Here is a 13,922-nt window from a genome sequence, read left to right as displayed (position 1 = left end):
TTGCTGGGCACGCTCACACATCGGCCATGCGTCCGTGTCAGCTGCTCTTCTCCTTCTGGGGGTCAGCTGGAACAGATGTGGGTGTCAGTGGGGGGAAGGAGTGGGTGTTGGTGTGGGTGTCCATGGGGAAAGGTGTGGGTGTCCATGAGGTGTCAGTGGAGGTGCTGGCCTTGAAGGAGGGGTGTGCGTAGGAACACGGGTGGGGAAGGAGGGGTGTTGGGATGGGTTTTGGAGGGGAGGAAGCTGATGATGGTCCATGGGGGAGTTGGTTTCGAAGGAGAAGTGTCCCTAAAGGGTGCTGTTTTAGGAGGAGTGTTGAGGGGGTATTATTTTGGAAGGCCCCAGGGGTGTACCTTTGGTCAGAGGGGTGATCCTGGAGGTGTTACTTCAGAGGAAGGCGTTCTTGGGGCTCTTGTTTGAATGGGAGGAAACTACCATGGGGTGTAGTTTCGGAAGGAGGGCCGTCGGTTCAGAAGGAGGGCTTTCAGGGACTGTTGTTTGGGGAGGAGGGTTTGGGGGAGGTGTTGTCTCGCTGTCGCCGCGGGCCGGCAGGTGTCGGGCGGCCCCCCCGCCCCCTTTTTGCATAGCAGCTCTCCCTTTCCCTCTCCCCATATAAAGGCGCCGGGCCGGTCGGAGGCACCCAGCCGGCCATGCCTCCCCCCAAGACCCCTTTCCACATCGATGCTCTCCTCGCCGAACCCCCACGGCCCGGCCACGCAGCCCCCGGCCCGCCGCCTCCCATCCCTCTCCCCATGCCGGGGCCGGGAGCCTGGAGCTGGGGCTGCCGCTGGGGAGGAGGTGAGCGCCGGGCTCGGGGTGCGGGGCTGCGGGGGGGCGGGGGGTGGGAGAGCCCCGTGGTTTGGAACGGACGGGCTGACCAAAAATAGGCCCCCCCCCCCCCCCCCCGTCCTTGACATTAAGTCTCTTCTTAGCATTTGGAGCAAAACTGGCAGCTCAGCACAGCTGGCAGCTGCGTGGAGAGTTGTGGTCCGGTCTGAGAGCTGCAATATTCAGACCACAAATATTTGCTACACTTGATTTTCTTTTTTTTTCTTTAAGCTACATCGTACAGCTACTTAATGTCTTACTTTAACAGCCAGCATCTGTATAGCTGCATATGTTACTCTGTGTATTATATTGAATGTGAAGATAGGAAAATACATGTCTCTATCCACAATCTCTATCGCACGTCAGTAATTGCACTCGCTATTATCCAAGTATCAAAACAGGGGGGGAAAAAAGGTGTGACTGGTAAAATGATCTGAGGGCTGCAAATAGTTGAAGTGCAATTAGGGCTGTTGAGCTGTCAGTTCTCCAGCCCACAAATCGTTAAACACGTGCAGAACTTACACCTTAATTAATGACATGAAGTAGGTCACGGTGCCTGCTTGGGTCTGAAAGCATAGCACTGCTCTTAGGCTGGGGCCAGTGGGACCTGTGACAGCTGTTTGTTAATGAGCTAATTATTGTTATCATCAGGTCACAACTAGATAAAGGGCTGTGCTAGAGACAAAGAACAGATCTGAAGTCACTCCTGCACAAAAGGAACAGGTTGGGCCATTCAGTCCAATGGAGGGACCAGGAAAGGGAGATGATGGCCTCCCTAAGGAGCTGAAGGGGACTTTGAGAACAGCTGTCCTGCAGGATGCTGCCAGCTTCAGCATCCTCCCCCCCCGTGCTTGCTGAGCATGGGCAGAGCTTCCCCAGCGTTTGGATATCAGTGATGAGAGGCTTCCTGAAAGTGGGGATGGTGTTTTTTTCACTCACCAACTCTTGATGGGTGTTGTTATAAAGATTCTGTGGAGATGGGAGGTTAAAATCTGCTCACAAGAACTGACTTTGGGTCTGGCTGCACATCCAAGACTGTTGCAGGTGGTACCTGTCATAGAAACACAGAATTATCTGCATTGGAAAACATCTTCACTATCTCCAAGCCTAACCACTAACCTGACCTACCAAGTCCTTCACTAAACCACGTCCTTTAGTGCCACAAAGTGCTCTGCTTTTGTTTTTGGTGCTCCTTCCTCCCACCCCCTTACAGTTGTAGAGCAGCTGCGTTTGGATTTTAATCACAGCCCATGCAAGCTGAGCTTGGCTCTTCAGCAGGGCTAGAGGAATGGCCTCAACCACTGAGACCCCTTAAATCCCTGCTTCTTGCATGCAGGTCTGGAGTTGTCTCACTGCACAGGGGCCGACCCGCTGGGCCCTGCTGTGCCATGGAGGTCCGGAGGGCCCTGCAAAATGAAGAGGGTGCGCACAGTCTTCAAACCAGAGCAGCTGGAGCGGCTGGAGCAAGAGTTCCTCAAGCAGCAGTACATGGTGGGCACAGAGCGAGTGGACCTGGCTGCGACGCTGCGTCTCACAGAGACCCAGGTGAGGGATTGGGGAGCTGGGCACGGCTGCAATGAGCTGGGATCTGGGGTCAGTTGGTGGGGATTCCTCCCTTGGGAAGCAGAAATTGATGCAGAGTGATGTGCTGCGAGATAACAGTGGAGAACGTTGCAAGGTAAGTTTAGATTTATGAATGATAACACTTGACATTTATGAAGTAGAACATAAAGCTTTCGGGAGCACAAACCTGTTTGCATTGGAGTTCAAGCTGAGTTGGGCTGATTTAGATTAAGGTGTTCTGGAGGCGCTTTGTGCAGTATGGATACATGGATGATGCAGGATCTGAATTTTTCCTGCTCCTCCTTGTCTGTTTCTGAAGACCATTTCCCTGCTAGGTGAAAGTCTGGTTCCAGAACCGGAGGATCAAATGGAGGAAGCAGAGCATGGAACAGAAGAAAGCAAAGTTGTCACAGTTTGGGGTGATGCAGCCTGCCTCTGCTGGCCCCACAGATGTCAAGGAGCACGAGGAGGACACAGTGGACGTTGAGCTTTGAGGAGCTGATGGGATGCAGCTGCCACTGTTTTTTTTGCAGCCATGCCTGCCTGAAGGAGGTACTGGGGATGCAGGCACGTCTGCGCTCGCTTGGTCCAAGCTAGACTCAAAAGTTCTTGCTCTGAGAGTTTTGAGCTACAGAACTAAACTGTGGGAAGAAGCATCCAAGTGTAGAGACGCCCTGTTTGGTAACCAGTGCTGTAACGCTTGATGGTTCCATCGCCGTGGCAAAGCATGTGATTTCATTTGTTATCACAGTGCAAGGAAGCAGTTTCCAATAGAGAGGCTGGGGTGACAGTCAGTCCATGTCTCTGACAGCTGTGAGCACGGCAGCATCTGAACACGGGGTCACTCCTGTTGCAGGTACTGTGTGCTCCTATGAGGGAGAGCTGTGTTGGGAGGAGGTTTGGCTCTGATTGTTTCTCCTGGTCATCTTGATTCCTATGTTGGATGCTGAGATCACAACAAGAACAAAAAAAAAAAGTGGAAACTGAAAAGTCCTTTACTCCCGCCTGCATCATTTTTATCATTATTGTATTTATTTTCATGTATTATTCATGCAACATGATGAACAGGGTCTGACTCTGCCCCTAGAGCAGCAGTGCTCCTCCTCCTGTCCTGTGCCTTGCTGTCTTCCTGCCTTTCTTTTGCCTTTCAGAGTGTGTTTTTTGCCTTCACCATGGTTTGCACGGGGAACAAGGGTCTCATGAGGCTCTCAGAGGTGCAGAGACCGGGGCTGTTATAAACCAGCAGCTCTCCAATGCCTCTGCTGTGTCAGACGGCCCCCTGCCCTCATCCAGATGTGCTGGTCCTGGCCCAGATGGCGGCTGCTCACTTCTCTCCTCGTTATACACTGCAGTGCTGTGGGAAGCAGCACCTGGAGAGCTTGGCAAGCACACTTGCAACCACACACTGCAGCTTACCGTCATATTCCTGGTGGGTGGGAGGGCTCCGAGGGGTCAGGACTGAGTGTTCAAGTTTCTCTGTGTTTTAGTAATTCCTAGGGGCTGGTGTGCACTGCAGCAGCAGCTTTTGGCCATGCAGACAGTGCTCAGGCTGTCACCTCATCCCCAGGGCACCAGGTGCAACGTCCCATGAGCTCAGGGTAATTCATCACTTCTCTTTCCGACCACAGAATCATAGAATGGCCTGGGTTGAAAAGGACCACAATGATCACCTGGTTTCAAGCCCCTGCTGTGTGCAGGGTCACCAACCAGCAGACCAGGCTGCCCAGAGCCACATCCAGCCTGGCTTTGAATGGCTGCAGGGATGGGGCATCCACAGCCTCCTTGGGCAACCTGTTCCAGTGCCTCACCACCCTCTGAGTGAAAAACTGTATATTGCTTTCTTCTAGTGTTAGAGAGAAAAGAAATAACATTCTTTTCTCCTTGCCAAGCGTTGCTTCTTTATTTGCTTTGCAAACAGTGCCTCTAAGAGGGAAGATGAGACTGGGAGAGGACAGCAGGACTCGGCATCACCTGGGTGCCCCTAAATGCCACATTTCCATGGCTCTGGAGCATCCCAGGAACAGTGCCGTTCCCTGGGCAGCCTTCACCAGTGCCTGATCGCTGTTGAAGTATAACACGAATTCATCTTTTGCCCATTTCTTGCAGAATTCGCCCTATATTTATAGCAAGAAATGCCACAAGGCGTTAGGCAGGCAGAAGGGTTTGGGTCACGGCACAAGCGGATGCTCCACGCTGCATCTTTGCACTGAAACCTTACAGAAAGAGGATGTGCCGTGGTTGTATCGCAGTGTTTTGCTGTTATGTGCATAAGTGGTGAAAACTGGCATAAAAAGGAGCACGGATCGCCACGGCTGCAGGATGGAGGGATGGCCCAGCAGAGCAGCGCTCCCTATGGGGGCTCGCAACACAACCACGATTTGTTTCTAACTCGTGCCGGCAGTGACACCTAGTGACTCAAAACACCTGAAAACGTCCCGAAATTGTAAATCCCTCCTTCCCGTATCCAGACAGAGCTGGGATGAAGGCAAGCAGGCGTGAATGAGAGAGCGATGCAATGCTGCTCAACTCGGTGTTTGCGTGCATTTTAGGCGTTTACGGGGAAAAGCAAGGCGTGTGTTAAATGCCCTGGAGGGAATTTTTTATGATTTTTTTTTGTGGAAAATAAAAGAGTTTGCAGCACGCTGAGGAGGTGCCCAGGGGTACGGTGCGTTCTCGCATGGACTGGTGGTTAAAATGAAATAAAACCGATCGCAGAGACACCAGCAAGCTCCCAGCTGCTGTCTGTCCATCTGGGGAAGAGCCCCAGCTCCGATATGGGGCTTTTTTGAGGTGTGTGTGTAGTGTTTTTTTGGGAGGGGGGCGGTGGGGTGGGGGGAGCCAAGATGGCCGCCCGCCCTGTGGGCTGAGGGGCGGCGGGAGCGGAGCCCCAGCGCTATGTGGGGAGCGGCGGCCATCTTCCAGCCGGGCAGGGCGGGAAGGGACGTGGAGGAGGAGGAGGAGGAGGAGGAGGAGGAGAAGAAGAGGAGGAGGAAGAAGCACTCCCCGCCCCCGTGGGTCAGAGCGTGGAAGTCGCCGCCCGAAGATGGCCGCCGCGGCGGGGGACGCGTGCGGAGCGGCGTTGGGAGCCCGGCCAGGGCTCGGGGCCGCGGCCGAATCGCGGTTCATCAGCAGCGCTAAGGTGAGCCGTGCCCGCCGCGCTGCGGGGCGAGCTCCGTTTAACGTTTCCCCTTAACGCCGGGTTTGTCCCCCGTGGCAGGGGAAGGGGCTGTTCGCCACCCGGAGCATCCGCAAAGGGGAGGCGGTGTTCGTGGAGAAGCCGGTGGTTTCGTCGCAGTTCCTCTGGAACGCGCTGTACAACTACCGAGGTGAGCCGCGGGCTGCGGGTCGGGGTGGGCTGGGCTCCGCTGCTGCTTTCAGCTCCAGCGTCCCCAAACGTGTGTGCTCGCCGATCCCTCAGCACCACAACCCCACGGTTCTGGAGCACCCCCAGGGACCCCCATTCCTTTGGCCACTGCCTGCCTGATTTCCTCATGTCCAACCCGACCCTCCCACGATGCAGCTGAAAGCCATCAGCTCTGGTGCTGTTGCTGTTGCTGAGCCTCACCTCGCCCCAGCCTCTTTCAGGCAGCCGTGCAGAGCCGTGAGGCCTCCCCTGAGCGTCCTCCACCTTCAGCCATCCCATCCCCTCAGCCTCTCGCCGTAAGATCTGTGTTCCAGATCCTTCACGCCTTCATTGGACACTGTTAAGAAGGTGAAAGAGCAGGCACAGATTAAAGGAGGCCGCCAACCAAACCATCGTGCTGGAAAAAAAAACAAAATACGCTGGGGACACCACAGTTTCTGAGTGGTGTGGGTGCTAATCCACATGATCAGCCATTGGCACAGGCTGCCCAGGCAGGTGGTGGAGTCACCATCCCTGAAGATGCTCAAGAACCGTGGAGATGTGGCACTGAGAGGCACGGTGGGGGTTGGACTTGGTGATCTGAGAGATCTTTTCCAATCTTTATGCCCTGCATGTGGTGAGGGGTTGGAGATACACGATCCTTGAGGTCCCTTTCCAACCCTGGCCATTCTGTGATTCATGAGTCTATGGAGTACAGCCTGTGGGGTTGCTGGTGTTCTTCAGAGGTGTGAAAGTGGAAACCGGTCTTTTTTGATGTGTGTGGCTTAAGCTGTTCCACTGGGCTCTTGCTTTTGGGTCTTTTGGGACAAAAGGAGGGGATGGAGAGAAGAAATGCAAAAGTAGGGTTGGACGCAAGCTGGGCCTTGTCCTACCTAGACTGTGCTGTCTGCTGAGCTCTGCTGCAGGTCAGCGAAAGGAGGACACTTGCTGCATGTATCATGCGGCCCTTAAAGACAGGGGTGTGCTTGTCATGTGTCATAGGGCCCTTAAACACACTGGGGCATCTGGTTGTGTTTTCTGCTTGCAGCCTGTGATCACTGCCTGCGGGCTTTGGAGACAGCAGAGGAGAATGCCCAGCGACTGCTGGGGAGGAGCTCTCTGGTGCTGCCTCACCCGGAGCAGTGCAGCATCCGCAAAGACCTGCACCAGCAGTGTCCTCGCTGCCAGGTATGGGGGCTGTCGGGGGGGACTGTGATCTTCTTGGGGTCGCTGACTCCTTTGTAGCATCCGGGCAGGCCTTTGGTGTGACTTTCTGCCCTATAATAGGTGACCGGTTTTTCCTTCTGCTAAAGAGCTGGGGCTCGGCTGGGCCCAAGAAGCCCTTTTCCTGCTGCTGTAGCCAATGCCGGGTGCTGTGCCTCTTGCTCTAGGTGACATACTGCAGTGCTGAGTGCAGGCAGGCTGCTTTGGAGCAGTACCACCAAGTCCTCTGCCTTGGCCCATCCCGTGATGACCCCACGCACCCCCTCAACAAGCTGCAGGAGGCATGGAGGTAGGGGATCAACCCACCTGTTGCTTACAGGCTGAGGTAGTGGCTGTCCCAGGCTGGGTGACGCTGGCTTGGGACCAGGCCTGAGGGCCATTGTTGCTTTGCATCTGCATGAGGGACATGGAGGCTGTGGGACATTGCTCTGCTCTGCAGCCCTGTCAGGATACGTGTTGGCTGTGGTGGGGCTTTCACTTGGGGCTGAGCACTTCTTATTTGTCACCCACTAAAGGGCTACCAAGCACTATGCTGCGTGCCCCTCACTCCTGCAATTTTGTAGTGTCTGCACGTTTCCAATCTTTCAGAGGTCTGCCATCTCCAACCTAGGATCTGCCAAGCAGCACCCTTGTGGATACATGAATTCTTGTCCCTGCTTGCAAATGTTAAAGTGGCACAGAGGGGTGAAGCGACATCTCTGCCTCAAAGCTGGTTGCAAACCCCAGTTCTTGTTGCAGTGTTGGGCTTCGTGTGGGACCATAGGTATTCTTAGGACTGTAGTTTGGCAGAATAGTGGGGAATTATTGTATGCTCTTAGCAGCCAGGTGGGTGCCAGCTTCTTGCCATCGTGTCTCCATGCAGCGGTGCTGGGTTGGCTGATTTGCTGTGACAGATGAGTGCAGGCCTGCCCACAGGGATGGCAGCTGCTCCTGCCTCCCTCCAGCTTTTTATTTCCATACCAGCACTGATATCATCGCTCTCCTTTTTTGTTCCCCAGAAACATGCATTATCCACCAGAGACTTCCAGCATCATGCTGATGGCCCGGATGGTTGCCACTGTCAAACAGGTAGGTTTGCAGTTTGGGTCAGCAGCTGCCAGCGTGTGGTTGCCTTTTCCTGTTATGGCTGTTATTCTCAAGGACTGATCTCTTCTCGAGTGCCTGGCAGAGCAATTTCCTGCTTGAATAGATGTCAACATCTCATGATCCCTGGCCATAGAGACAGCAGGCAGCAGGGGATGCATCTATGCCCTGAGCCAAGCAGATCATTTTTCCATACCAAATTAATTAGACAGAACTGAACCTTCCCTTTGGCTCCTTTTGTTTTTTGGCCTGGCAATCTCAATGTTTACTTCCAATAAGCTACTACTGTGCAACTGCTTCTGATGGTTCTTGATGGCAGACTGAATATATCTGAGCTCAGTGGGACTCATCCTCCTTCTCTCTCCCAGCTGGGGAAGAAAGAGGTGTTGGTGCAGTAAATTTGCTTGATTCCTGTTTCAGGCTAAAGACAAGGACTGGTGGATCAAGGCCTTCTCCCAGTTCTGCAGTAAGACAGCAAACGAAGAGGAGGAGATTGCACACAAGCTACTGGGGGACAAATTTAAGGTAAGAGCTTTGGACATGTTGGATACTTGGAATCCCTGAACCTGCCCTCTTCTTGCCTGCATCTGTGAGTCTGTGGGTGCAGCTGGGATGGGAGACAATGGAAATCCCAAGCACAGTGGAGATACAGAGCCCTGTTTGGGGCCAGCTCAGCTGATAGAGAGGAAATGGACTGCTGAGAAGGCTTTGGAGTTGCAGTCCTACAGCAGGACATGCTGTTCCTTCCTGTTGCGGGGATGTTTCAGCTATGGAAATGGGTCAGGGTGTTAGTTAGCTGCTGAGTATCACCTCAGCAGGTGGGTTTTGCTGCTAAAGTGAGTGGCTTTTCACTGCTCTAAGGGCAGCAGCTCTCAGCCTTGCAGAGAAGGACCAGGAGTCTGACTTCTGAGCCTCCTGGCCTGTGCTGGGCTTGGCTATCGGCCTGGGTCTGACTCCCAGCAATGTCTGTCCACCCTGATGGTGTTGTTGTGTTCTGCCAGGGCCAGCTGGAGCTGCTGCGTTTGCTATTCACTGAAGCCCTTTATGATGAACAACTCAGCAGGGTGAGTTGAACCAGGAGAAGTGGGACCTTCTTTTGGGTGCCACTCCTTTTGGGTTATTGTCTGCCCTTAAGGCCAGGGCTTTCCTGGGACTCTGCCCATTTCTTGCTTCCCCTAAAGCTTCCTGTGGGGTTTGAGGTGCATGCAGACTGGAGTTCTGCTGCAGATTGGCCTGAACTCAGCTGTTTTCTGATCTCCCTTCTGCAGTGGTTCACTCCAGAAGGCTTTCGATCTCTCTTTGCTCTCGTTGGGACCAACGGCCAAGGCATAGGAACCAGGTAATGGGGCTTTCTGGGTGTTCCTTGCAGGGCAGAAAAGATGAAGCGTGGAGGGTGTGTACAGCCTGCAAATCTGCACTGGTCTAAGTAATGGCTGGGCTCAAACGTGGGAAGTGGGGCTGGAGAGGCAAATGTAAAAGCAGTCTTTTATTTCAGCTCTGTCCAACCCTTTGGCATCCCCCTCACAGACTTTGGCCACTTGAAGCCCCTGAGTTTAACCCTTAGATCCCCTGTGTGAGCTCCCACTGTGTACTGGCAGCACTGTGGGGCTGTAATGGTGTCTTTTAATGGTGTCCTTTACTTCCCTGTAGCTCTCTGAGCCAGTGGGTGCATGCTTGTGATGCATTAGATCTCCCCATGCTGCAACGAGAGGAGCTGGACGCCTTCATTGACCAGCTCTACAAGGACATTGAGAAGGGTAAGGCTCTGCTGTGGCTGTAGGTAATAGCATCAGGCAGCTGGAAGGCTTATCTGAGGATCCTGTCCATAAAAATATCATTTATAGCCAATGTTCAAAGACTTGTAGCATTGTCTGTTTGGATGAGTACAGGGACAGGTAAGGGATCGTGTGCTTGAACAAGGAGTGCAAATCTTCATGCCCTCTGTCCCTCCCAGTGGGAAGGGAAAGGTGCTTTGGAAACGACCCTCCAGCACACAGACCCCAGAGCAGCACTGTCTGTCAGCACATACATGAGCTGAATGCCTGGTTGAGCCAAATTCATGCACAGCTTTAACCTTCACCCTTCTCTGTTCTGCAGAATCTGGTGAATTCCTCAACTGTGAGGGGTCAGGTCTCTACATGCTTCAGAGCTGCTGTAAGTAACACTTACAGGGACAAGGACTGGGGGGAGAGCTAGTTGTGAGGAGGGAGTTGTGCTGTGCTAGAAAGACTCACCTCTAGGCACTGGAACGGGTTGCCCAGGGAGGTGGTGGATGCCTTGCCTTGTCCTTGGAGACATTCAAGGTCAGGCTAGACTGAGTTCTGAGCACCTGATGGAGCAGCAGATGTTTCTGTTCATTGCAGGGAGTTGGACTAGATGGCCTTTAAGGGTCCTTTCCAACTTCAACGATCCCTAATAGCCTCTGGCAAAGTGGGTTTATGCTTCCCATCAGTGGGCAGGATGGGATTGGTGAGTTGGGATGGGATTGCTGCTGTCCTGTGGCCTGGTTGCTCTCTCACTGTTTCCTGGCATCCTGCCTGTCCTTGGAATGGTCAGTCCTAGCCTGAATGGTCTCAGATGTAATGTGGGCTCCAGGAACATCATGTGCAATTAGTGAAGAGACAATCTCCTGCCTTGTCTGTGTGTAATGGAGCTGAATGAGCCATTAAAGCAAGGGAGGAGCCTTTCTTATCTGGGCTGCTAGGATGTGGGAAAGGTTGACCCAGCACTCAGAGCTTCCTTGCATCACTCCAAAGTGTTTTCAGCACAGTGGGGTCTGGTCACTGGCTGCTGTGAGAGCTGGGAAGTAAGGGAGCAGTGCTACCCTGTGCACCCTTCTGTGGGCACACAAAAGCATGGGATGGTGCTGGGCACCCCAGGGGTTGATCCAAGACAACCCTGTCTCCCCAAGTGTTGTTTTATTTTTGTTTAGAGAGCCCTGGCCCTGCACCTTGTTCTGCAGGGCACCTGGGGCTCGGTAATGTGAGCAAAGAGTGCAATGCTGGTGCCCCTACTGCAGATGGTGTGGCTGAGCATTGTGCTGCCATAGTCTTAGCCACAGCATGGCCCTCCCAGCTGGAGGTGCTGGCTCCTGCATGCCCCTGTCCACCAATAGCCAAAAGAACAGAGTTAGGCCACTGACATTTAGCAGCTTTACCCTGTCTTCCTTGTAGGTAACCACAGCTGCATCCCCAACGCTGAGACATCCTTCCCAGACAACAACTTCCTTTTGCATCTGACTGCTCTGGAGGACATTGAAGCAGGAGAGGTGAGACACTGGGGTGCAGATGAACCTGAGGTGACATCGTACCTTAGCAGTCCCCGTGTCCCCTTCTTTCCCCACAGACCCCAGCCCAGTATCTTCTGCCTCTTGCATTATTTTTGCCTGGCTCTGGTGGATTCACACCTTATTCTGTGTGGGAATTACCAGACCCACTTGGCTGTCAGGGGGACCAGTACAAACTGCTGCTTTGGGTTCATAGGAGGAAGCTCTCAGCCTGGCCTGTTTCTCTTTGCTGACAGGAAATCTGCATCAGTTATTTAGACTGCTGTCAGAGGGAGCGGAGCAGACACAGCCGCAACAAGATACTCAGGTATAGGAGCTGTTTGGAGAGACGTGGGGGTAACACACACATCTCCAGTCACAGCCTGGGCTCTCTGTTAGGGCCCTGCCATGCAGCTGTGAGCTGGCTGGTGTGCAAACTGGTGTGCTTGTGGCAGTCTGTATGTACAGCTTTGCCTGTGCTACTGTCAGACTTATCTCTGAGCAAGCCTGGGGTTCCGTGCTGTTGTCATATCATAGAATCCTAAAATGGCCTGGGTTGAAAAGGACCACAGTGCTCATCCAGTTCCAACCCCCTGCTGTGTGCAGGGTCACCAACCAGCAGACCAGGCTGCCCAGAGCCACATCCAGCCTGGCCTTGAATGCCTCCAGGATGGGGCATCCACAGCCTCCTTGGGCAACCTGTTCCAGTGCCTCACCACCTCTGTGTGAAAAACTTCCTCCTAATATCCAACCTAAACCTCCCCTGTCTCAGTTTACAACCATTCCCCCTTGTCCTATCACTACCCATCCTTGTTAACAGCTGTTTCCCTTCCTGTTTACATGCTCCCTTTGTGGGCTGCAGCTCATTTGGTCCCCTCTTTTGACTTGGCAAACCCTTGCTGTCCTCACCACCTTCCTTTTCCATCTCCATCCTTCTGCTAACGATCCCCATGCTGGTGTCCAGTCGTACCTGCAGGGTGGAGAACACCCCCCACCCCTTCAAATCAGACAACTTCCACCTCATCTGAGCATCATCAAGTCTGAGTTGTGCCTGTCTCATCTACCTTACACTTATTCCTGACCCCCTTTCCAGGGAGAACTACTTGTTTACCTGCTCGTGTCCCAAGTGCCTAGCACAAGCTGATGACCCCGATGTGACATCGGACGAAGAGGAGGAGGCCGAAGGGGAGACGGATGATGCAGAGCTGGAGGATGAGATGACTGATGTTTGATCTTGGCCTTGGGCGAGAGTAAAGAGATGGGATGGGACCGGGGGGGGTCCTCCCAGAGGCAGCAGCTTTAATACTACAAACAGGGTTGTGTTGTGGGGTCGGGTGGGATGCCGTGCGTGCCGGCAGAGGTCTGGCAGAGTGGGGCAGCAGGGGGAGCTGGAGGCAGGCCCTGCTTCCACCTGCCCTTGTGCTCTGTGTGTGTGTGTGTGTGTGTGTGTTTACCAGCCCATCCATTTCTCCCTTGTGAGGTTGTGAGCCAGCAGCCCCCCTGCCATATCCCAGACCCCAGGGGCCAGCTGGTGCTTGTAGGGGAAGCTGAAGGAGAGCAGGGCCCTGGGCTGGGGTAGGGGACATGGTAGTGCTCGTGTTGTGGCCACCTCCGAGGCTCCTCCCGTGTCAGTGCTGGCCATGGGTGTGGAGGAGCATGTCCTTTCCTACCCTGCAGGGATGAGGGGAATATGTGTGTGTACGTGTGTTTGTGCACAAGGGGTACTATTTAATGTCTATATTAGCACTATCTACACACCAAGGAGCTGGGGTCCTTATATATACTCCATTCCATGCCTTGACTTGGTGAGCAGCAAGCAAGGGGTCAGAATGATCTTGCAGGTGGGACAGAGATGCCTCAGGGGTGGCTCAGATGCCAGAGTCTAGCAGGGAGAGAGGGGCTGACCCTGGCAGGGATCTCCCTCCTGCCTCAACTTTATCCTGGATATGATGCAAAGCCCCATGCAGCGATTGCTGGGCTGTTTGGGGAGGGGGAGGTGCCACGCTGCTAGCACAAACCTGACACAAATTACCACGTTGCATAAGCAAAGCCACCTCCAAATCCCAAAAGCTGTTTTGGGTTTTGCAGAGTGAACTCCCCAGCTTGGGCTACGTTGGGAGGACTCATAGGAGTGGCAGCCGTTGTGCTTCCACATGCGAAGCAGTTTGTCCACAGCACACCCAGCACGACGTTGTCACTGGCAGCCAAGTGTCACCCACCTTGCACTGCCAGCCACTGATGCTGTGAGCAGCTCTGGGGTGTGCAGTGCCCAGCTGGAAGGAGAGGACAGCTCTAAATGACAGACTGACAGCAGGCTGGGGAAGCACCCAGGGTATTTTTTTTTTTTCCCCATCTTGGGTTTTGGGGAGGGTGCTTTTCTGCCACGTTTCCCTCGGGCCTGTGGGGTTTGGATTGTGGGAATGGAGGTGATGCTGTGGATGGGCACCTCTGACATGACCATCACTGCCAGCCCTGCACCCCGCTGCTTGTCCCCAGCCTCAGGTGTCCCAGGGCCACGTGCCCTTCAGTGTTCGTAATAAACTGAGACTGGTGAGAATTGGGGCTGTGTTGTTTGTACTGTTACAAATGGATGGTGGTTGAATGCAGAGAGGGAAT

General features: G+C 53.8%; 2 protein-coding genes across 2 annotated transcripts; both read left to right on the top strand.

Annotated features, from left to right (window-relative positions):
* Nucleotides 1–650: 650 nt before the first annotated feature.
* Nucleotides 651–3,445, top strand: LOC122180296 (homeobox protein not2-like). Its single transcript, XM_042871859.1, has 3 exons — nucleotides 651–798; nucleotides 2,165–2,373; nucleotides 2,727–3,445. The coding sequence occupies exons 1-3, from the start codon at nucleotides 651–653 to the stop codon at nucleotides 2,883–2,885; spliced, it is 516 nt and encodes a 171-aa protein (XP_042727793.1). The 3' UTR covers nucleotides 2,886–3,445.
* A 1,989-nt stretch (nucleotides 3,446–5,434) lies between these two features.
* On the top strand, nucleotides 5,435–13,863 carry SMYD5 (SMYD family member 5). The gene is made up of 13 exons (XM_042871337.1): nucleotides 5,435–5,530; nucleotides 5,609–5,717; nucleotides 6,783–6,922; nucleotides 7,126–7,247; nucleotides 7,957–8,026; nucleotides 8,462–8,566; nucleotides 9,043–9,105; nucleotides 9,310–9,380; nucleotides 9,692–9,798; nucleotides 10,139–10,195; nucleotides 11,215–11,309; nucleotides 11,564–11,634; nucleotides 12,400–13,863. The coding sequence occupies exons 1-13, from the start codon at nucleotides 5,435–5,437 to the stop codon at nucleotides 12,536–12,538; spliced, it is 1,245 nt and encodes a 414-aa protein (XP_042727271.1). The 3' UTR covers nucleotides 12,539–13,863.
* Nucleotides 13,864–13,922: the final 59 nt, after the last annotated feature.

Source organism: Lagopus leucura, unplaced genomic scaffold, assembly GCF_019238085.1.
Source record: "Lagopus leucura isolate 7727_CA_CO unplaced genomic scaffold, USGS_WTPT01 Super-Scaffold_100004, whole genome shotgun sequence".
NCBI lineage: Eukaryota > Metazoa > Chordata > Aves > Galliformes > Phasianidae > Lagopus > Lagopus leucura.
The sequence above is the reverse complement of the archived record's forward strand: the minus strand, read 5'-3'. Positions and strand labels throughout refer to the sequence as shown.